Source organism: Aristolochia californica, unplaced genomic scaffold (genome assembly GCF_029961685.1).
Source record: "Aristolochia californica isolate CCGP_79_NKW_82.1479 unplaced genomic scaffold, dmAriCali1.0.hap1 SCAF_10, whole genome shotgun sequence".
NCBI lineage: Eukaryota > Viridiplantae > Streptophyta > Magnoliopsida > Piperales > Aristolochiaceae > Aristolochia > Aristolochia californica.
The window spans coordinates 31,583,025-31,606,406 of NW_027181771.1; the positions used below are offsets into that span (position 1 = coordinate 31,583,025).

Genomic DNA, 23,382 nt, shown 5'->3' on the forward strand with positions numbered 1-23,382 from the left:
TCCAAGCAAAGTGCAACCTGTGTGACAGTGAAGCTATAGTCGTGTTACAGCAAATTTCCTGATAATTTGTCGTGGTATATAGTTGATGTGTTACCGCTGTCTAACTCTTTTTTCCTCTCGGCTGTGTCAATTCATCTATAGCCAAGTGCATATTGTCAATCGATTTTGATACTTCATTTGCATGATTCGGTTATCTTGTTTGTATGAGATGAGATTATGACAACGAACCATCTAACCCAGAATTTTGAAACCGACAAATAAATCTTATCATGTTAGCACCAAAAGGATTTGAAACATAACGAAGATGTCTTGAGTGGGGTTAATGCCATCTTTTTGGTCTACTTTATCATGTTTTCTTATATCGTTTTGGAACTCAAAATGACCTTCAAATCTTATATTGGACCAAGAGAAAACTAATGTATTTTTTTTTTCAAATGATATAAATTTGGAACCTTACAAGTGTATCACTTATGGTCCGAAGCTCTGTTAAAAAAGTTATTTTTTAAAACAAATTCACAGAAAAATAAATTTTCTTTTAACCAAAAAAATGTTCTTCAGCCGTTCTTTCAGTAGTATGCAATTAGCTTGTTGTACAAGATTCATCGTATTAACAGATGATTAGTTAGTCAAATGAGAATGTTAAAATGGTAGTGTGATAGAACCATGAAAAATAATTTAAGATTTGCCTAATAGGAAGTTGATAAACTTGAAAATAAGAAAGAACAGTTCTGTGATGTCCGTGCAAACTCGAAATAGACCTACCGCATTTTTTTCATTATCATTTGATAATCTAGGAAAAAAGTATTCAAAGAATCACCAATATTATCAAAACTGTCCCTTAAGGTTGAACTCGGTTCAACCAGGGTCAACCACCAATTGACCTAGATAATGTCATTGAGATGCAACCAAAAAAATATATAAGAAATCTTAAAAAAGAAATTTGCTTCCCCAATTGTGGTCAGAGAAGCTGCTTTTCGTTCGTTTTCTTCCTGCGATGGGGGAGGACCCTTCGCCACCAACAGCAAGAAGAGAGGAGGCTCCTCCCATGCCGCTACACAAACAGAGTAAAATTTCACTTTCATGGTTGATAGTACGTATTACACAACCAGAATCACCGAGGAGCAAGCCATTAAAACACGCCGGCCCTCCTATAACCACCCAAAACACATTTGCACAAATGATTTGCAGCTTCTCTTCCAATGATGATACGCATAAAGTTGTTGGACGTTTACTTGAACTGCAACAGCTACTAGTTTTCCAACACAAGCCTCAAACTATGTCACAGCATCCCCAATAAGAATTGATGGAAGAAAATCTTGATGCACCAACAACCAACCGCCCAGAGAAAAACAAATATGACACCTGAAATGTACATCTCAAATGTTTAGTTTCACAAAAATGCAGGCAGGTCTCTCTTCAAGCAACATGCTGGATATATGCGACTGACCATTTACTTTTGACAATCAAGGAGATTGATGAAAATGAACCGAAGACTCGTACGATGCATAAATAGGTATGAATCAGATTCAAGGAGCCAGCTTTAGTGCGTGTTGTAACTGTTGGAATGCTGCCGCATGCATCTTGGCAATGGCAACACTGAAAGATGAGTCTCCATGAAGAGCAGCACATTCTTGAAGGTTATCTCTGAGGGATGTTTCCAGAGACAATTGACGTACCGGATCTGAAGCCCTGATCTGATAAGAGAGAAGTTTCACCAGTTGAATTCAGAACGAAAAAACAAAACCTTGTGTGAGTGTGAGATCCACAATTTGAGTACTGCATTTTCTTTTCTAAATGGCAACTGTTATCATTGGCAAAAAGGACTTGCAATGCAACAGTTTGACAGGACATGATTTCACTACTTATAACCTCAGAGAAACAAGATTGTTTTACCTGTCTTCTTCTCAACTCTTTAGTAGGAACAGTCTCCAGTGAGGGCACAGAGCTTGCATTGTTGCTGCTATAAAAATAACAAAAGAGAAAGCTTACTAATTTGAATGGAACAGTAAAAGATAAGTTGTTAGGATCAAGTAAGGATGAAAAATGTCACCTGGAATCTTCTCCGGCGGTGTCCTCACTGCCACCTAAAAGAACACTTGTACAAACACTGCATTGATGAAACAATTGTACCATTATTTTCCTATGAGACAAACAATATTGGAATATCATTTCATTTAATGAATACCAGAAGTTGTATTTAGCGAAACCAGAATTAAAAAGTTCAGTACCTTAGGATGTGATCGAGTTTATCAAGGACTTGAGGCACTCTTAAGGTCAGAACAATGGAAAGAGCTAATGCAGAAATCTTTCTCTGGACAGCTGTCATATTGTCAATCTGCATAAAGAAGCAGGAAAAGTTCAGGTTCTTTATTTTTTTTGCAGTAAAAACGAGAGACTAAGGTTAAGCTATTGTAGGAGAAATCCAGGGGATAAGCAGCCACAAAACAGAGATTGTTTACCCTTCCAGAAAGATGGTGAACTCAATGTTTAACTAAATCGAAAAACAAATAGCTTATACTTCACATTTGTCAATGTAAGCGAATTCAAGTATGGTATGTTTACCTTATCAAGCCATAGATCAGCAATGCAGAGAATTATATTTTGATCAACTGAAATGCCAGCTTGCTGAAGGGCCACAGAAAATGATGGTTGTGCAATTAAATGGGCAAGATAGCTTGAATTCATGACCAACAACCTCGCTAAAATGGCCCCACCAGATGCCTTTACAGACGCCTTAGAAGGATCATGATCATCTCCTCCACTCAAACAGATTATTATCAATTTCTGCAAGTTTTGTGAATAATGAGAGACTCATGACATGCAAAGGAACATGATTTCCCCTGAAGCACTCAGTAGACAAGCTTTTCTTGTACAACAAATACCACTTATAGATTCATCAAGACAACGATTTTGTTTGTTGACTTCATGAATCTTACATAATCTACATGTTAAAGGCATTCAATCTAATTTTCACGATCTGATCCATCCAGATGATTGATATTGTAAATGAGTGACGTTGCTTTAATTATCCTTAAATCCAATCACTGGATCTTCAAGAAACGGTGTATCATCAAGATGGCACAAATAGTTTAATAATAATAATTCACATAATGCCAGCTAGATGTGGATCCCTTATTAGCACTCCTGGTTTTAGGCAAGCAGTTTCAGTCTAATATAGATGGATGACTAATAAAGATAATATAAATGTAAGATCATTTAGTTCATCTATCAAATGGGTTCACGATGTAGGTTGTTTAGTTTGGACATCAAATGGACTTCGAAAGTGAGAGAAAGAATGTTTATTTCCATTATTTTCCCTGAAACATATGAATTTGCAGTTTGACATTTATTTTCTGTAACCATCATTTTCACCATCAATTATAACAGTGTTTCCTCAGATTGAACAATAAAGTTAGCACAACAGATTTTTATATTTAATGCAAGGTTCAGCATGATTGGCTGCTAATTTGAGCAGTAGATCTTTTCTGGAGTTTCTAATCACCTTCTGATAGGTAATTCCAAAATCTGCTCATGTTCAAGAGTGCAAGCATGCAGAGTGTTCAGTAAGAGTTTGCAGAAGGTCTATGGCCCTTATAAAGGCCTTACTATTTTTTTGAAAGAGAGAGAGCATGGTGTTTTCAAACATTACATTGAACAGTAAAATTTTGTGGAACAGATTTTCATATTTTATAATCTCTGCAATATTCAGTAAGACTGGCTGGAAATTCAAGTAGCAGATTTTTTTCTGGAATATATAATCACCTTCTGATATGTAATTTCAAAATTTTCTCATGTTCTTGAGCACAAGAATGCAGAGAACACAAGTTTGCTGTAGGTCCATTGGTCCTTGTAAAGGCTCAACTTCTTGAGAGAGAGAGAAAGAGAGAGAGAGAGTTGACCAAAACTATTACCTGAAGAGAATTGCCAATCAGTGGAGGCCCCTGATTAGGAAACAGCTGCCAGCACAATGCAAATGAACACAAATAAATTAACTGCATTTCAACTCCAGCATATAGAGAACTCGTTTAAAAGTGAACGCTACTCTGTTTACTTCAAAGAAAGGCAACATTAGAATGGCAAACAAGTGGGCAGGCAAACCCTATTCATGGATTTCCCCTCCTATCGCAAACTTCTGTTCCCTCCCTTACCATGCATCTGAGTTGCTCTTTTAGCTGTCTGTTCTTCTCCTCTCCTCTTGTAATGAAACCTACGGTTTCTTTTTCTTTTTAAAGAAAAAAAACCAGTAATAAGAAAAACTTTGATCCTAGAGAAAGCTTCTGCTCATGCAATCTCATAGAATGGAAATCCTCATCTTTTAACCCTAATGGGTCTTCAATAGGGCCAATGGAATCTCAACAATGATAAACGCCTATAATCCTACAGAGTGCCTTGCATTTAAGACATCAGATATCTTCCCATGTCGTGGTATATCCAAGCTAAAGCAGTATCAAAATGTTTTCAACAACATTCAAAATAACAAGCTCTTTTCATTAGCCATTAAGAGTTGTTTTTCCCTAATGTAGCTCCATTATAATTACATAAAAAGGGTTGCTCATTTCAAGATCGGTTCTCATATCAAATATCCCGAAATGCATGATAACTCAACTGGTATGAAACAGTTTGGCTGAGACTGAATGAAGGTTTTGATCCTAAATGCCTGTGAAAATAATTCAGATAATTCTGAAAATAATTTACATTGATGTGGGTATTTGTACTAAATTGATTAAGCACAGCAGTAAAGCTAAATGAAATAAAACACATATAGTTGTTGAGTTGGAGACCACTTAATCTTTAGACCCAATGATATTTCTTTCTTCAATGTGAAACAGTTTATCTAATTGAAGCTGAAAAGACCAACTACCTTTGTTCTTCAGTTTTGATTGTATTGCAATAATTGTGTCGGTCCATTAGATTTACGTTTTCAAAGTTTTTTTTATCTGAACTTTAGATCATCTAATTGGAGATAAATTAAAGGTATTAATGGTTTGGATCACGTGAAAAATCCATTTAATAGTTTCAATGATGCTTTCGTTAAATTTATAATCTTATATACTACTATAAACAATAGCTGTTGAAAAACAAGTACAAGGGCATTTTGGTCATTTCACTTTATCCTCACTCTTATATCTTGATGTAATCCTGTTACTTACGTTGAAATATGTCTATGGTCCAATTTTCATGTAGATAAGATATGTAAAATGAGAGATAAAAGAAGATTAAAGTTTCATTTAAGTGAGGGCATATTTATAATTTTGATCAAACAACTTGAATAAATAGGTTTGGGATTGTGCACTACCCCTAACACAGCTCTTTCTTTGGAGCTTTCTCCCCCACTTTCTCTTTCCTTCTCATTCTCTCTCCTTCTCTCTCTCTCCTTACTTTTTTCAATAGCTCACCCCACCTTCCCCCTCATTAAAATTCAAAATTTCTTCCCCCCACCAGCTCCCAGCCAATTTCCCCTTGTCCAAACAGACATGCAGACCTGCCAAACAGACTCCCCCACCCCTTACTAATCCCCCAGAAACATATACACAACCCCGGCAATTGCCGCTGATTTTTTTGGTCCCCACACCAAAACCTCCCGGGCCACTCCCTTGCCAGCACTGACAATGGCACCTGCCCAACAGATTCCTCCACATCTGAGGCGCCACCACATACCATGCACCAAGAACCACAAACCCCAAAAACAGTTGACTAACTCAGCTCCTACCCTGAAAACCTGTCAGAACATAATGGTGTTTCTCCATCTCATGTCAGTCAAACCCTCCCCCTCCCCCTCCCCCCAACCAACCCCCCACCGTCCAACCAACCAATCATCTAAACAACAACCGAGGAACACATGAGAGGTCACTCGGTTAACAGCATCTCGAACAACCCCCATCCCACGGGTGAAGCCTCTCTCCACCTAGCAGCCATGTGTCACCACCACAGAAAACACTCACAGATCCATTTCCGCTTTTAAACCAGACACCTACCGAACCTCCAGCAACAACTTTTTGTATCCTCCTTTTTCCAGAATGGAAAACCCCCTTCCACCTCCATCATTCCCTCAACCCTCATTTGGATTCCGAATCAACCACCTCCATTAATATTCAAATTTCCACAAGAAGGGCTGCTGAAAATGCCTAAAGAGATTACCCTAAAAATTTCTCCCCCCACCCGCAGGCAACATACAACAGGAAGGGGAAGGGCACCCAACGACAGATCCTCCATGGGGAATCCAGCAACCCCAGCCTTTTCCGCACAGATGCTAAAACTGGTTGCTTCCTGTTTCCCCCACCTGATGCTCATTAACAGCAACTTGTTGATGAATTCCAATCCGAGAAACACAAGTATGACTTGGATACCTGGAGGCAGATGATGGAGCTTGCTGAAATCATGGGTGTTGTCTATAAAGGAAAATTGCCTAACGAATCAGATGACAAAGGAGTGAAAAAATCAAAGACCAAGAAGAAATGATCATATCATCTTGGAAAGTTCGTGAAGTCTGCTCGAAAAGAAAATGGGCCAATATCCGCAGCCTTCTTGCTCTTTCCAAATCGTCTATCGTCACCCCTCAAAAAAGCCAAGAGTCAGACAGTGGACAACATGAGGGCCCATCGCACAGCGCCGCTCGGAACTGGACTGTCGTGCATGCTGCTGATCATTTTGATGGCATCCTCACCCTTTGCGATTTAAATGTAATCGATGTCACGGACGTGATCCACGGTACATTTGCTATTGGCCTCAAGTTATACGACCGCTACTCCGACAGTAACTGGTGCCTTGCAGGTGTTTATGGCCCTTCAAAATACCAGGAGAGGCAATGCTTCTGGGAGGAACTTCTCCTTCTCACCCAGCAATGGCCTCTCCCCTGGCTGTTCACGGGCAACTTCAAAGCAATCTGCTATTGCTCTAAGAAATCACCTCGAGCTGATCATATCTCTTCATCGATGAAAGGCTCTGCTGATTTCATCAGCAATTATGAGCTAGATGAAATTAACACATCCGACAAAACCTTCACTTGGTCAAATGGGAGATCCCCTCCAATTCTCTCTAAGTTGGATCATTTCCTTGCCACTGGGTATTGGCTAAGGATCTATGAATGTGCTGCTGGTAGGGTCCTCAACTGAGCCAAAACCGAAAGATGGTGTGCTAAACCCTTCCGATTTGAAATTTAGTGGTTATTTAATGGGAATTCGACTAACCGATTTCTGATTGATGGCCTTGCATCAATGTCTATGTTGCTGCCAGTCAGAGGCTCCCTAAAAAACTTAAAGAGTCTAAAGGGCGATCTTAAGGTTTGGGCAACCTCCCTCTTATCCCAGATCACTTCCCTCGACAGCACTGAAGAACATTGAGGCCTCATCTCCGCTAAGTCATCCCTCCGTTCATCGCTCGTCAGCAAATGACTTCCATTGCCAATCTTGAAAGCACATGCAAACAATGGGTCTGCTTCAGATGGCAATGGAAACACAAAATTCCTCTAAACCATTGCCTCAACCAAACAAAGGACTAACCAAGTTACCTCTCTATGCATCAACTACGAGGTAACCTCAGATAGGAACTCCATTACTAACGCTATGATTAGTTTTTTTGCAGATCATTACACAGAGGAGTGCCCTACCCACCCATCAATCCAGCACATAAATTTGTCCAAAATTTCTCCTTGCATTGCCTCTCTCATTGAGCTATTGTTCTCCACCCAAGAAATTGAGGCTACTGCATTGGGCCTACCATCTGATTGTGCGCCTGGGCCAAATCGTTTTTGTTAAGGAATAGTCCCACATAGATTAGTGAGTACAAATATCTTGAGTTTATTAGTTGAGAAAGAGGCTTCCTAAGGTGGCTAGTCATTTTGGGATGGGCCTTGGACCCAACTTAACAGTTTTAATGGTGAGTTCTAACAGCAATGTTGGCCAACCATCAAGAGCGGCATTATCTATATGGTCCACAATTTCTTCCATAAAGGAATCACCTACCGCACCTTGGGTGCATCATTCATTGCTCTCATCCCCAAGAAAGTTGTTGTTGAACATCCAATAGACTTGGCGTCTCCCTTCGAGAAAATTGGGGCTTGATCGTGCACATGGCGGGCCCCTGTAGGAATCTGGTTATGGCCACCTGGGATCCTCCCCCTTACGACTGCACCAAACTCAATTTTGATGGCAGTGCTTTAGGCTGTCCTGGGTCGGTTGGAGCTGGTAGTGTTTTCAGAGACAGCAGTGGAGACCCTATTCTATCCTATGCAGGGCCAGTGGGTATTGCTGATTCAAATACTGCTGAAGTGAGTGCTCTTCTATTCGGCCTCCAAATCTTTAAAGAGCGGCTTCATTGCAAACTGATTATCAAAGGCGACTCAAAGACTGTCATCAGCTGGTGTTCAAAAGATAGCTCCCCTCCTTGGCGCCACTGGCCAATCACTGATTGTATTGCTGACATTGTGTCATCCATTCATTGTAATTGGAATCTCGTTCCTAGATCAGCCAATTATTTGGCTGATAAATTGGCTAAATTCGGAACCTCCCACCAATCTCTCATTGTTTGGGAAGGCTTCCTCTCTTGTAATCTGCTCTTTTGAGCTCTCATAATAAAATTCAGTATCATTTCAAAAAAAAAAAAAAAAAAAAAAAAAAAAGACCAATCAACTTCATATCCAACCCCTACAAAATTACCGACAATCATCAACCATAGTCAAAGCGCCTTTGTCAAAGAGCACAACCTCCTTGACTCAGCAATGGCGGTGCATGAAATCATCGATCACTACAAAAGATCCGACTAGGCCAAAATCATCATCAAGCTTGACCTTGAGAAGGCCTTTGACTGAGTGAATTGGCAGCTTTTGGATGATATTCTCACCATATGGGATTCGGGACACGTTGACACTTCTGGATTAGAAGCTGTATCACTTCAACCTCATACTCCATTCTTCTCAACAACACAGTTTGTGGTCACTTAGAGACTCTCTGTCTTCTCTCCTCTTAAACCTCGTGGTAGAATATCTCTCATTTATGGTCTATGCCAAGGATGTCAGCTGGTTGTCCCCGATGGCTGATCAGAGGGAACTTAACATCCCCTTGCTCTAGTTTGCTTATGACACCTTATGGTTTGGAGATGGTTAGTTGGATCAAATCAGGCGTTTCAAGATCCTTCTTGTCCTCTTTGAACTGATCTCTAGGCAAAGAATCAATTGGAGTAAAACTATAATTGGTTTCCACATTGATCCATGTTGAAGAGAAGATATGGAAGGCTCTTACATGACTCCCACAATAAAAAGTCTCACAGAGCCAGAATTAATATGGTGGAGTCTTACAAGAGTCTCACAGAAGAGTCTCAGTTTAAAGGTGTTTTACTCTATTACTTTTGGCTATTATAAGTAGGGGCTCATGTACTTAGATTACAACAAATCAATGAAGTTTTTCTCTTTTCCAGAAATTCAACAATCCAATTATGCTTCAAACCTTCACAACTCACCTCGGATGTTCCATTGCCACACTCCCCACTACCTATTTGGGTCTTCCTCTCTGTGACAGCTAGCCACATAAAGGACTTTGGTCCCCTATGATTGAGAGAGTTGACTGTGGTCTTGCTACCTAGCGGGGTGGGCTTCTTTCTAAAGTTGGACTCTCCATCCTAGTCTTGGCATGAATGGTGCGGAAGCTCTTCTTGATGACCTTAACCGCTTCAAAATTAGATGCAACACTGAGGATAGATTAGTCTGGAGACCCACTAATAGTGGCATTTTCTGTGTCTCCTCGGCCTACCATCACATTTCGGGTTGGACAAGTACACATGAACCACACTCAACTGCTCTTACTTGACGCCTTTTTGTGCCCCTCAAGGTCATATTTTTTTTATTTGGAGTGCCCTTCACAACATAATCCTGATCGTTGACAATCTTCGAAAAAGAGGCAACTTGGGTCCCCCCATTGCCCCTTGTGTGGTGCTACTGACATGTCTCACATCCTCCTCCACTACCCTTTTGCATGGAAAGTGTGGACCTGCCTTCTCAATCTCATTAGCTTCTTGGTATGCCTCCCGCACGACCTCCAGGCCACTAGGATGGGCAAGGTTCTTCTCTGAGCTTGTGTTGCTTTTATCCCTAGGGTCATCTAGAAGGAAAGAAACAATAGGTGTTTCAACTGTAAATTCTCCAATGTCAATGATTCTCCAACAACATCATTGTTCAAATCTCCACCAAGATCCACTCTCGCAAAGACTTCAAACGCCTTGGTAGCCTTCCCTTCCACAATAGTTGGCACGTCTTTGTTCAGATGTCCAACCCTTACCGAGGGCCTCTATGTAGGAATGGGACCCCGCCCCTGGTTTCTGAAGCTCAATTTCAACAACAGCGCCTTTGGTAATCCCGGTCTTGCTGGTTATGGCAGCATTTTCAGAAACTCTAAGGGAGTCATTTTGATCTCTTACTCCAGGCCTATTGGAGTTTTTGATTCCACCTCAACCGAGCTTTTGGCTCTCCACCAGGTCCTCATCACCTTCCGGGACCATCTCTCTGTCTTCCTTGTGATTGAAGCGACTCTAGTATGGTGATCCCATTGGTGTTTGAAGCTCAATTTCGACAACAGCGCCTTAGGTAATCCAGGTCCTGCTGGTTATGGTGGCATTTTCAGAATCTCTAAGGGAGTCATCTTGATCTCTTACTCCGGGCCTATGGGAGTCTTTGATTCCATGTCAGCCAAGCTCTTGGCTCTCCACCAGGTCCTCATCACCTTTCGGGACCATCTCTCTGGCCCCCTTGTGATTGAAGAGACTCCAGTATGATAATAAATTGTTTCTTGTCCCCTTTCCTTGAGCCTCCTTGGAGGCATTGGGCCACCTTCTGCGATATCAGAGACATCCTATCCTTTTTTTCGTGTTTTTGGTCTCATGTACCTAGATCAGCCAATTCCTTAGCTAACTCTCTTTGCTAAAATGGGGCTTCCCTGCAATTTCTTATTCTAACAGGAATGTCTCTCTAATTTTGCTTACTTGCTTTTATCAATAAATCTCAAAAGTTTCAAAAAATAAATCAAGAAAAGCAGGGCATCGATACTCCATATTAGTATATATTTTTCCTTTTCACATGGACAGTGCAGATGATTACTTGCCCCCAAAATAAAATGCTAAATAAAATGAGAAACAAAACTACCTGAATTAGAATTTCAATGACTGGAAATGTTGATAGAAGTCCCTTATCATTAACATTGCCAACAATGCCATCAAGAAGTTGAGCAACAACTGGGGCATGCTTACTCAGAAACTCACTTCCTCCTAGAATGATATAGCCCTCAATTATATCAATAGCAACCTGTTTTTGGTTTGAGTAACAAGATAGGAACAAAATCAATTCCAATAATTTCAGAATGAAAACATGGAGTTGGTCACCATTTGGATGTTTGATTTACTACTCTTGCAGTAAATTTGAAGTGGTTTGTTATTTAATTATTAAGAGATGTAAACTCTAAAATGCCATGTGTCCAAAATGGTCAATAGACACAAATCTAAATAAAGCAAGGTTTAGATATCCTGAATGCACAACAAACCTTAAAATTCTTTTTTACCTTCAAGTGATCAAAACTTTTCTCCATAACTGCCAGCAGATACGGGAATAATTCCAGGAGTTGAGGGACCATCAACGGAGCATGAGAAATTGCAGACTCCCATAGCTGCATAGTATAATATCCATCAATTGAAAATGATGACGAAAGAGCCTTTTCAATAACTCTAGCTACAATATCAAATTTGTCGAAAAGGAAAGCTCACCAGTACTGCATCCTCCAAAAGATTGAGTTCATCAGGATTATTTACATCAATACACATTCTTAAAATGGGCAGGAGCATGTTATAGCAGACAGGTGAATGATTTCCAAGTGCACTAACAAAATTACGTAGTGCAACTAGAAGTTGAATCTGCAGAAGACTCTCGCCAGTTGATTCCTCCCATACCTTAATGGAAAATCAAAAGTTAATATAATTGATCAAAATTCTCTACCGAAACATTAACAAAAAAAATAAAAAAAATACAGAAATTACAATCTAATAATGATAATTTCCTGGGATGAGTAAATGAAAATATTCAATTTAGAGACAAAGAATGGTTAGAAAAGCTTGAGCTAGTCACTTTTTAGAAACTCATATGAAAGAAGATAGAATGGCATGCTCAGACATACTGATTTCTTGTTATGACTGCTATTTTCACCCAATAAACTCTTCACATAATGAACAAAAGCATGCAGGAGGAGAGGAAGAAAGGAGTCAAAACAAAGCTGATCACCGCAAGTAATGCATAAAACTATCTGAACATGCTTTGGCATTTTTTTACAGGTCACTGAGTAATACAGTTCTGTTGATTGCATATAAGTGCGCAAAAATTGATTTCAAAAACCCTAGGACACTCAACAGGTCCAAACGGAGTATCTCCTTCTCTACCACCACTGCAAGGTCACAGTTTCCATGAAGACGACAAGCGCCCAACAGAGATCCCCAGACTGAGGGTCTGGTGAGACCTGATGGGAGGACGCAGGGAGGATGGAGCCCCTCTTGGGGGCTCTCACCAAAAATCCTTGTCTCCCAGTTTCAGCCTTCTCCAGCCTTCGGTTGTGGACAGGAAACTGGCAGGCGCCTCTCCCCCCACCTTCACCCAGTCTGGGATCGCCGCCGGAGAGGAGATTGCTGACATGGCATCGCAAAAGCGGTACGACGACAAAGGGAAAGCTCTGGAGAAAGAGGATAGTGGGGCTATGGACGAAGGTAAAAGGAAGAAATACAGAGAGACAAGGAAAAAGAAGAGTTTTTGATTCTTCGTGGGTCTGCGGAGACTCTGAAATCCTGCTGGAACTAAAGCCAGACTGTGCAGAAAAGGTTTTCCGTATGCCCCTCAGAAACAGGATGAAGAGATCCTTCATCTCGATCCCAAAGGCCGTAATGGAGGACTTTGTCCGATGTCCAGAGGACGGCGAATCGGCAAAGCCGCCGAGGCTACGCGAAATACGAGTTGGTGAAGTCTCTTTCTCCCTCTCTATTTTCCGTAAGAAGGGGAAAAGAGAGTTCAAAATCATCCAGCGAAGAGGAACCCTTGTAATGGCGCGCATCTATCTCCCTGAGGTTTTTGAAACCTCCTTCAGCTGTAGAGGGTTGAGGGAACATATTTCAGCCATCACCAAGGACCAAGGTAAGCTTCTTCACCGAGCTCCAATCCACTTCCACCAAGTTTAACAAACATTTTTCCTCTGCCCCCCCCAGAAAATGCCCCACCCTACTACTCAGAACCCCACTATTCACCTACCCTCTGATGCCTTCTCATCGGGAGGGAAGGCTTTGAACTCAGTTCTCTTCGCTGAAACCTTGGTTGATGATTGGAATGCCGTGACCCATGTTTCTTGGGTCCGAGAGAAAATCCAAACAGAATATTCACCGAAAATCGCATGGTTGGCTACTTGAAAATGGTTAATATTTCTCCGATCGGCGGAGGAGGTCGATGCTGCCTTTGAAACCAAAAGGTGACCGCAAGAGAAGGCGGTATCTCTATTGAAATGGGAGGAGACACCAATGAGCTGCCCTCTCAGACAGTGGATTGCCAATCGAGTTATGGTCAGATGAGATTTTTGAATTGCATCTTCAACACATTTGGAACTCCGACCAAATGGGCGGAACACACGACGGAAAGATCCCGCCTGGATGTGACCATGGCTTTCGTGGTTTCGACCTCGTAGTGGGTCGAACCTACCTTCTTGAAGATCGTCATCGGTGAGAAGTTCGTTTGGACTGAAATTTTGTTTGGGGAAATCTGTATTTCAAGCCCGCCGAAGAGTTACCGGGGCCGGAAGGGACACTCCCTCTCTCGATTCGAGGATCTATCTGCAAGCCGATTCTAACAACTTGTCAACTCAGCGCAGTGACTCAAACTCGGTTGAGTCAACTTCCTTTCCATGCTCCACCTCGGATTCAAATTCAATTTTGAATTTCATGGCAAGCTCTTCGAGGTATGCTCCTAACATTGACCTGAATACCAAGGTTGTCTCATCAGTTTCAAAGTTAAATCCCGTTTTCGAAAAAGAAATTTCAAATTTGAATCCCGATCTCCAAAAGGGGAAAAGGGTACAACGTCAGTCCCCCTTCAAATCACCCTTTCCCAAAATCCAATGCTGAAATTTTCCATCATTCCACCTCCATTTTTCAAAGTCCATCTGCAGTCTCCCATCAATCCACTCCCTTTTCCCAAAGTCAGTAAGAAAACTCAACTTTCTCAAGCTTCCCCTCGTCAGACCCCCTTCCCCAAGATCTCCCGAATCCAAAGATGGCAACGTCTTCCTCTTCTCCTCCTCTTTTTTCAAAATTTTATTTCAGCCCTGTCACCAACCTCCTGACAAACCCTCTTTTCTAGAAAAGTCCCTCCAGTTGTACCCACATCCCCCTTCAATCTACCCAAGACACAACTGCTCGGGATTCGAATCCACTGTCAAAATGCCAACTATGTCTCGAACCACTAAATGATGGGAAAATCCAACAGATCGGTGAGATTACTGTGCTAGCCCCTCTTCCCGAGATCAGCCCCCCTGTCATGCGCAATATCGAGGAGACGATGGAGGATACCCATGCGTCATCTGGCAAGGTTCTTTGGTTACAGACCTCGAACTTTGGCCGTCCCGAAGGGTCACATCACTTGGGGAAGCCTTCGGAATGGAACATAAATCCCTCTATGGGAATTGAAAATCAGCCCAATGGCATCCCCTTTCTTTCAGCTTTGCCTCCTTCGGCGACCGGAACACCCAACTCCCAAATAACCAAAATCCCAAATACAGCCACCTCGGTATTTTCATTGAATAAGATTCAGCTCCTCAAGGTGGCGAAATGGCGCAACACCTCACCTCCCCTTCTCATCCTAACTTGGAAACCAGAGACACTGATCATCTCAATCCTGTGTCTACTCTTGAAAACCCCGCCCCCAAGCACTATACTTCTCCCCCTATTCTAGCAACATACCAAAGGCGACGACATCCCCAAGAGTGTGTTACCAGTCACGGTGAAGCCAGTCCGGCTAGGACTCAGCTTCCTCCCCCCTCCAAGTCACAAAACCTCCTCCTCCCCCCTTCAAGTGATCGGTCATCCCGGTTCATGGAGGAACTCCAAGTTGAATGCCATAGATACGATGATGAAACATGGCAACAAATGATGAATATGGCGCAGCTCATGGGAGTAGTTCATAAGGGGCAGCTACGCTACATGAGTTCAAAGAAGAGGTAACCAATGATCTTGATATCATGGAATGTTGGCGGTATTGGTTCTGTTCGGAAGCGCATTTTGATTTCAAGTTTCTTCTCCCAGTATAAGCCCTCAATTGTGATTCTCCAAGAGACGAAATGTCAGAAGATGACTGACTCCATTGTCAGGGAGTTGTGGGAATGTCCTACAGTTAAGTGGGTGGCTGTTAATGCAATTGGTCACTCTGGTGGCATACTTGTAGCCTGGGACTCTACTATTTTTTATGCTACTAGTATTACTAAGGGCATTTTCTCTTGGGCACTTCCAGCCAATATTTCAGGAGATTTAAGACATTACTAGCACTTAAACTATCTTGTGGACTCACATCCCCTAGAAGCGCAAACTGTTTCACTGATTCTTGGGCTTCTTGACAACACCTGAGCATGGAGGATGCTTTTCCAATTGATTAGATCTCTTTATATCTTTATTTTTACTGGTTATTTTTCTTGTATCTTTGGTTGTCCTTATTCAATGAAGAGCCTTTGTAATCTTCTGTCTTCAATAAAATCCTTTTCCCATAATCTTAAAATAAAAAAAAAATCCAACCACATCTCTAATTCAAAAACACAATTTTTTTCCCCATTTATGGACTAAGGATAGAAAATGAAATCATGAAATATGTTCTATGAAAATATATTGGCACCATACCTTCTGGAAAAAATTGACTAACTTGTTTGCAAAGGGGATGATCTTCTCACCAATATGTTCAATTAGAACAGAAATCAAGTTTAATACTTGGACCTACAAAATGATAGCCAACAAAAATTATACACCATGACGTATATTATACAAGTCTCTCTGAATCAAAATGCCCCATTAGGCATAATATGAAACACCAAAAATTAAAGTGTGAATAAACCAGCAAAAGGATCAACCTTTGAGTCAAACTCCTGCACTTCTTCTACCAAATTAAAGCACAAATCCCAACATGAAGGAAGCAGCTCTGTAAAATCTTCTTCCTGAAAATTAATGTCTCCAACAAGGAAACCCAAAGAACGACAGGCTGCCAGCTGAAAGTAGAAATTGACAACAACGGTCCAAAATAGAGTCAAGAAGCAAAAAAATTAAAAGTGAAAGCACCTGAAAATTTTTATATAGGTGCAGACTAGAGCCTTTGCCAACATACATAATGCAGCACAGGATTAGGAAAGCTTACTCTAACAGCCAGATCCTCATCTCTTAGAAGCCTAATCAAAGCACAGTAAACTGGTTTTCTCATGTCACCTTTTATCTGACATATCAGGCATGACAGGGAGCAATAAGCAATGTAAGTACAGTAATATGCAAGAAAAATGATATAGAACGCTATGCAAGAAAAATGATACAAAATATACAAAATCATATTAATCAATTACTCATCCTCTCTAGGAACAAATGACAATATTGAGAACAAGTAAAAGCAAAATTTGACCTCAGAAACCCATTGTCCAAGTATGAAGGCAATTTTCCGATGGATAATGCGCATATTTGGATGGCCATTAGAAAGTTCAAGAGATAAAACTTCATTGAACCTACAAATAAAACCAAAATATAAAATTTTTAAAATTGAAAGAAAATTTCTGTGGTATGAAATAACTCAACATGAAAATCCAAAGGTATTTGCAATTCAACTTTCAAGCACTGAGAAGGGAGACAAAAAAAAAGAGACTCGCCAATCATTGAAGTTCAAGTAACTGGAAAGCTCATAATAGACATGTCCTGCAGCAGTATACGCAGCATCCTTGAGAAGCATTTTCGGAGATATCTCTGTTTCTAAAGATGGGCAACCTTCCATTGCTTCATGAAGAATGGAAACCACAACAGGACCTAGCAACTGGAAATAGCATATTATATGGTGTATATTTCGATTAACTACATAAAAATAAATATATAAGTGACTTTGGGGAAAAGACACACTTGTCTATAGTTTTCAAACAGAACAATGTAGAGAGCTTCTGCACATGGTCTCAGCTTTTCGGTCCACAGAACCATATCCTGTTCATGATGAAAACATTCGGGGTTTTGGTACCATTCCTCCAGGTCATTTGCTGTGAAAACAAAATATCTGATAACAAAGGCCAGTAAGACAAAGCTTTCCTAAGCTGCAAACTTCTCAAGCCAATACAAAGAAGAGAGAGAAGGGGGGCACAGACTACCTTCTAATCAAGATATTACACAAAAGTATTACACGTTCACTGGGGAGAAGCGATGCAAGTACATCAGCAACCACATTGGAAATATTTCTCTTCATATGCTCTACAGTGAGCCCATTATCATTGACAACTCGACCAATGAAGCTTGGTTTGTACTCCTTACATTCCAAGAGTGACTTGATCATAACCATGCATTGAATCAGGAACTGCTCAAATGGGATGATCTCAGGCTCAGGATTCGTAATTTTAATCAAGCAAAAGTCTACAACCGGCGGAAGAACATTCTTATCACCAAATGAGTACGGATGTCTGCTCTGTATTATGACTAAAATTTTCATCAACTTAACACAAGCTCTCTGGATAAATTCCCACAGTTTAGGCCGTGCTTCACGGAAAGATGAATCTGCAATACCATATAAACATATATATGTATATATGTATGAACATTCTCAAAGTGGCAAATAATTGAAAAAACTTGCACACAATCATAGATGAAGAAATTTTTTACAGTTACTTCTGATCGAGGGAATGTTATTCATCTAGCATGTCACAGAGAATCAATAGTAATAGGCTGGGTTCAGAATAAAGATAAAGCAAGTGTAGCAGCATAAAAAACAGTCGCTCCTTCATGCAATATACATGACTTTGCCACATGAAAATGAGCCCTGGTTTGAGAATAAAGGTTCCAATGAATTGTAGTGAAGTACTGCCAAATGCAAAAACTGCATGAAATTGAGAATGGTATTAAAAGGGTTTGGGGAAACATGAATACTTGCAGATAAAATAAATGCATCAATAGAGGGATTCACTCATGGATACATATTCGTCCTCCAACACACCCATGAAAGCATACATTCATCTGATTTCTTAAATATAAAACAGTGAGCTTTCTGGTCAGATGACCAATGATTTTAGTTAACATTTTAGGGACTGGGTGTGCCAAAATTTCGGCCAAATTTTTTGGGGAAAAGTTGAATGTCCAAATGTATAAGCTTCTTATGTGCCTCACCAAATAGGGCAGCCTTTGACAGAAGGATCATGTCAGGTGTACACAGGAGATAAAGGGTCAGACTCAAATAAGTCACAAGCAGTTTGAGTTGTTCATTCAAAAGAATAACAACACGGCTCACCGAGTGTCAGCTATACCAGTTCATAGGCATTCAGCCATAAAATTTAGAGCTGCATTCAGCTTTAAATTTTAGAGCTTGAGTTATTCTCTCTATTTCAAAAGTTGACCAAATGGAACTATATTCTAAACTATAGAAGTAGCAAATAAAGACTGGATGAATTCCAGAGCTAGGAAAATTTCCTATGAGCAAGCTAACGATGGCCATAAGTTCAGAACTAAGACTAAGCCAGTAATACTGAAAGGAAGCTAAGGTGATCTTTGGACAATAGGAACACATCAATAGTGGTATCTTAATGATCAACAGCTAGTTGATCACAAGTACTCTGCTAGTACCGCGGTTTGGTTTTGAGGATAACATGACATTATAGGCAGTGCAGTTGTTATCATAGTTAGATGATTTGCTCAAGCTCTTTAAAAAAAACATGGTGATTTCATTGGAAGGCCAAGTTGCCAGCAAACAGATCGCAAGGCCAATGGAGGAATTTACATTAGCTCTTATCCATTAACTACATCCCATGAGACTTGAAAAGCAAAGTAGAAAAACCGGGATCTCACTGATAAATTTGCAGGAGAGAGATTGAAGTTTTTCTCTTTTGTTTAGAGAATATCACCTCTTCTTTTTTTTTTTAATTCTTTTGTGCAAGTGTAAATGGGCTTTGATTAAGAGAGAATAGAGAGTAAACAGCCCCCCCCAAGAAATTCTCTATGATTTCATTTTATCTCTCTTTTTTTTTTCATCCTTTCAAAACCTATCACATTTCACTTTGTCAATTTCTAACTGTAGATCTTTCAGGTCCAACAAGTATCAGGAAGAAAACCTCAACACAAGTACAGGATATTGCCATAGCACAAAAATATTTTGAAGAAACCGAAATGACAAAAACTTTGATTTTATTACTGAAATGACAAAAACTGTGATGGAAGTAATATCAACTAAATGAAAGCTGAGAAGCATGAAACACACAATTAAAGTTTACAGGTGTGAACCACAAGGAGTTAGTAGCACAATATTTTGTAAAGGCATCCACAACAAATAATGGCAATACTACTAACTAAGAACACAAAAAGCTTTGAAAAGCTAAATTTTTTAAAATATGGCTGATGGTTTGTGATTCAACTTTGATTATTCTTGTTTCCCACATGCCTCTTTTTCTGTAAGATTCCTTATCTGTAAAAAATAAAAGTCAAATCCTCACCATCATAGGGACAAAGGCCTAACTACAAAGAAGAAGATGAAAGAAGCTAGAATAGAAAAACTAAAAGCAAAAAAAATATCTTACAGTATGGAACAAATGACTGAATGGCATTTAAAAGTGCAGGGCAGACTTCCTTGACTGGTTGAACCTCCTAGAAGGAAATATAAATGAACATTTAAAAGGTCAATAACATCATATGCTATCTAAAAGTGCTCATGTTTAATATGCTGTCCCTAACACTGAAATAGGTAATAAAGATTTTAATTAATTAATCTTTCTCAAAATAATAGTCAAGCACAAAATACCTGCACAGATTTTGCATCACTTTGAAACCCTGAAATAATTAGCTGACGTATTACTTTTGAACAGAGCAACCATCTCTCACAGGTTAAATGCAGATCATCTTGTTGTTCCACAGAAGTATTTATCGAGAAGCATTGAGCAAAGGCAGAGAAATTATGCAATATGGTCTGCACATCACTCTTCCAGAGATGCCAACAGTAATCGAAAAATTGAGAGGATATCTGAAAACAAAAACATAGAGGTTAAATATTATTTTAAAAAATCTCTCTGAGAGAGGGCAAGCATACCTTGTCTCTGTATCTCGGAAAAATAGAACTGACAACACTGTCATGAAGCAGACGCATTAGATCATATTTTCAAGGAAGAAAGAATCCCAGAATTACTTCTTACCTCTGCAAAGTTCCTTTGGTCAGCAGTGAGCCGCTTTGTTGATAATTCCTTTAAGGTACGAAAGAGAACCAAAAAGATCCTATGAGAAGTAAGAATATCTGCCGCTTGAAGCTGCTGGGCTAAGACAGAGAAAAGCTCTGACCTGATTGTTAACACCAGAAGTGAGAAGAAAAATCTTCAGCATTATAACTTAACAAAAGCATTTGTTCAACTGAAGACAATGGCAAATGAAATATAAAAACTTGCTGACCAAATTTTGAAGCACCACAAGTAGAACACCAATAAATGTTAGTGGTCATCATTTGTTAATTTACACTATGCTACAAAGAGAAACCAGATCTACATCAATCTTTCAAGGACTTTTATTTCTGTTAAAACAAGAGGAACGAAGGTCTTTGAATTTTGACATAGAGGAGCATAGGCAAGTTTTATAAACTCAAACTTTAATTGGCATATCGTAGAACAATAATATTGAAACAGGATAAACAGACTAAGGATGTACCATTCTCTGGGATAATCGATGCGAGCAATTTTTGAGATAAGAACAGCCAACTGTTGTGCTATCTGCATTAACGAATACATACAAAAGATCAATGTCAAATATAAAAAAAGGAGGTGATAACCCACCTAAAGTACTTTATTCCTATTGATCTAAGGGTTAAATGTAAAATTCAGTAATGATTCCTCTTATTGGACTCTTACATTCCAATCCTACACTATTTAACAAGAAAAGAAGTTCTATGATTCAACAAATAGAGCATGAATGTATCATAAACAGACGGAATCAAACATGAAGACAGCACCAAAAGAAGAAATAAGTTGCCTAGAAGGGCACTCAAAAACAAATATGGGTACCACCTGATAATTCTCTTCTTGCAAGTGAGACAGCAGTTTCTTCCGCAAGTGTATCTTCTCCTCATTGCTTAAACCTCTGCATAGAACAAGAGGATATAAGGACACAAACAAATGAAGTCATATCACTACAACTTGCTATTGTTCACAATTTAGTTAAGTAGAATTTGTTATATATGATGATCTGAAGAACAAATCCTCCAAAATATTGAACACCCATCCCCACCTCCACCCCACAAAAAAAAGAAAAGGAAACAGAAGGAAAATAAGAAGAAAAGAAAAAAGAAAGAAAATTAAAAATAAAAAGAAAAGGAAAAGAAAAGGACCACATACACCGAGTCACGTCTATTTCTCCAGTAACGGTTGATGCTATTCTTGAAATAGACTGATGCCAAAAGACGAACATCTGCATGAGAAGCCAGATCCTTTGCAGTGATTATTTCCTGCATTTATTTTTAAATTGATGTTTAAATGAACTATATTGAAAGTAGATTTGATTTTGTAGTAATAAACAAGTCCAACATTATAAAGAGGTATAAAAGTTTTCATTTTTTTCATTTTTTTAAGAGATATAAAAGTGAATACTGATATGGTTAAAGGAAAATTATTTTAAATTATAGCTGGTACAAGTGAAGCAAAACAATATCCAGTTAGCTGCTACCAGTGACACAGAAATATGTAAGTAAGCAGAAGAGTTTGATCAAACATTTTATTACGAATCATTCATTTAAGTGATAAATAAAACTTGAGATTGGTTTAAGGAACTATAATATAGAGTTTATTATGGATGGGTAGAGACCGAGGCATCATGATCACAGCTTTGTCCGAACGGTTTCAGGTCAGGGAAAATAGTTCACTCCGAAAACTACTGAACAAGCACAAATTACTTCCCTTGCACAAGCCACGCCCAAACATTTGGAGGTGGACCAACATTTTCGTGTGACATTGTTGCAGACCCCTTGGTTTTGCAAGACTCAGTTTCATCAAATTGATAAGAACAACAGATAATGAGACCTCTCTACTCTATCCAAGTGCACATAGTTTCATCAAAGCATTTTGCAGGTTTTTTTTGCTTAAACTGAAGAGTAACCGATGCAACCTCTCTACTCTATCCAATCAGTTTCGGAACAAAAGGAAAAAGGAAAAAGGAAACGGAAAATCGGCTACATAATGTTTAGTTTCTTCAAGCAGTTCACAGGTTTAATCTCTGGAAACAAATGGCAAGCAAGTTACCATGTACACATCGATGACCATTAACAAGATCTCCGACTACTCGAGTTTAAAACAGAAATAAATGCAATCAGATAGTTCACATATAAGCGGCAATCATTTCCATGAGGCCTCACAATCAGAAAAAAAAAAAAAAAGGCGAAGAGCTTTACCATAAGGCAAGAACAAAAACCTGGCCGACTCTCGCACTGGGAGAGAGCAGCTTCAGCTGGACCTCGTAAATTTTGGTCTGCGCAAAGCGAATTGGAAAGAAGTGAAAAGACTGTCGGAAGGTCAGAGGCCGAGAGCGCCATGGCTTTTCAGATGAACGCAGAAATCCAACCAATTGAGGGTCTCTATCAAACAATACAGCAAAACTCCGAGCGTCGGGATCGTGGAAGAGAGAATGCAGGAAAGAAAAATGAACACCGAGCACGTAGCTCACAAATAGAAACAGCTCGCCATGGAAACGACTATAAGGCGATACGAAAAGGAAAACAGGCAAGGTTTGCTTGAAACGGCGCGAGCGTGGGACACCTCGTCGCGTACTAGTTATCGGTGCAGCTTTCTGCGGGACCCGCAGTTCAGCCCTGATACACGACTCCCCCCACGGGCAAAGGTGTCTTATAATTTTTTATTAATTTTTAGATAATTTTTAAATATAATCTTCATTAATGTTATAATTTATAAATAAAATTATCCAAATTTCAAAATTCTCCTTCCACATTAGAGCCAGAAAAAAAAAATTTCCCCATTAATTTTTATTTTTAAAATTTAAATTTTTTTAATAATTATTTCACTCTCATATTTTATATATTCTATTGGTCATGACTGAGGGAGATACCTCTCCTTTCTGTGCAAAAAGAGTGGAAGGGGTTCTCTTTCTTCCTTTTTTTATTTAAATAAATTAATTTTATATTTAAATAAATTA

General features: G+C 39.6%; 1 protein-coding gene across 2 annotated transcripts; it reads right to left on the reverse strand.

The window, feature by feature from the left end:
• Positions 1-742: 742 nt before the first annotated feature.
• LOC137942453 (uncharacterized) lies at positions 743-22,957 on the reverse strand. Of its 2 annotated transcripts, none has more exons than XM_068788100.1 (24): positions 22,625-22,957; positions 21,576-21,685; positions 21,249-21,321; positions 20,893-20,954; positions 20,391-20,532; positions 20,003-20,221; positions 19,782-19,848; positions 17,376-17,775; positions 17,137-17,284; positions 16,893-17,053; positions 16,652-16,751; positions 16,397-16,471; positions 16,116-16,250; positions 15,889-15,981; positions 11,743-11,925; positions 11,541-11,645; positions 11,129-11,287; positions 3,912-3,956; positions 2,563-2,784; positions 2,229-2,335; positions 2,051-2,107; positions 1,894-1,957; positions 1,448-1,694; positions 743-1,362 (listed from the first exon to the last, which is right to left on the reverse strand). In XM_068788100.1, the coding sequence occupies exons 1-23, from the start codon at positions 22,763-22,765 to the stop codon at positions 1,527-1,529; spliced, it is 3,036 nt and encodes a 1,011-aa protein (XP_068644201.1). In that variant the 5' UTR covers positions 22,766-22,957; the 3' UTR covers positions 743-1,362; positions 1,448-1,526. The 2 variants fall into 2 exon arrangements, with proteins under 2 accessions (XP_068644201.1, XP_068644200.1); XM_068788099.1 differs by having other exon boundaries at positions 1,894-1,960.
• Between the last annotated feature and the right edge of the window lie 425 nt (positions 22,958-23,382).